The sequence below is a fragment of the Eimeria mitis genome, genomic scaffold (assembly GCF_000499745.2).
Source record: "Eimeria mitis Houghton genomic scaffold, Emh_scaff3952, whole genome shotgun sequence".
Classification (NCBI taxonomy): Eukaryota; Apicomplexa; class Conoidasida; order Eucoccidiorida; family Eimeriidae; genus Eimeria; species Eimeria mitis.
The window spans coordinates 4,262-5,328 of record NW_013572288.1 but is presented as its reverse complement, the minus strand read 5'-3'; the positions used below and the strand labels follow the sequence as shown (position 1 = coordinate 5,328).

Here is a 1,067-nt window from a genome sequence, read left to right as displayed (position 1 = left end):
CAGAAGCGGCTTTTTTGTTCCCTGGAGGTTCTTGCCCGCCGTGCGAGTGCTTGTGCAGATGCCTGCGATTCGCGTGGTGTAACTGCAGCAGTTGTTGCCTTTTTGCGGGAGTTTGGGCTTGCTGCTGGTGTTTTCTTTTCGTCTCAGCTGCAGCAGAAGGCTGGGGGCGCAGCCAGGGGGGATGCAACAGAGGCATCCCGTGCTGCGCTGCTGCTAGTTTCCGCTCACTTTCGCTGCAGCACAACAGCAAACTCTGCGGAGCTGTTAGTGCAGCGGCAGGCTCTGGGCTGCATCGCTGCTGTATTCCGTGCGGCTCCTCAGCTGGGGGCCCCAGGCTCTGCTGCACTGGGGGAAGCGCTTGCTGCTGCTGCAGCTGCTGCTGTCGCTCTACACCGGGTGCTGGGGTCAGAACCCCGCCCACGTACAGACCGAGGACTCCAGCGCTATCTGAAGCAGCAGCACCAGCAGCAACAACAGCACTTCTTAGCTCTGGGCCTCGCTGCCGCACAGCCGAAGCACGTGGCTCTCATTAGGGCTCTCCTCCTTTCTATTCATTCTCTCTTGGGTGAACTGGCTCGAGCAAGAAGTGCAGCTACTGCTGCTGCTGCTGCTGCTGCTGCTGGGAGAGGCATTGGCACTGCTGCTGCAGACGCTGCAGCCCTCCCGGTCTCTGCAGCAGCTCCCCTCGGTGCAGAGGGGGAGGTAAGCGTTGAGCTGCTGCTGTTGCTGCTTCCCCTTGCGCTGGTGCAGCCTGTTACTGCTGCTGCGCTGCAGCAACCGCTGCAGCACCGGAGCGGTGCTGCTGCAGCAGGGTGGGGCCCCTCGTGCGGCCTGACGACAGATTTTGCCTCGACACAAGAGAGCGATATAGACGGCAGCAGGCTGCGTGGCTCCCCTGATGCTGCTGCTCTTCCTGCTGCTGCAGCAGCTGCTGCTGCTGCTGCTCGAGGGCCCCCAGCAGGTCTTAGCTGGAGAAGGGGCCCTGCCCCCCGGCTTGGGGGGAGCTGCCACCCCATCAGGGTATCCTGTTCAGAGGAGGAGGCCCCCAGCGCTGCCGTCGATGGGGG

The 1,067-nt window shown here is 63.0% G+C and overlaps 1 protein-coding gene across 1 annotated transcript in view; it reads left to right on the top strand.

Annotated features, from left to right (window-relative positions):
• Window positions 1-58: 58 nt before the first annotated feature.
• Window positions 59-1,067, top strand: part of EMH_0071070 (uncharacterized protein) — a gene marked incomplete at both ends in the record, with an annotated part of 5,062 nt that continues 4,053 nt past the window's right edge. The window contains 2 exons of the mRNA XM_013499053.1: window positions 59-76; window positions 148-1,020. Coding sequence (XP_013354507.1) covers window positions 59-76; window positions 148-1,020 — 891 coding nt within the window. The remainder of the gene's footprint in view (window positions 77-147; window positions 1,021-1,067) is intronic.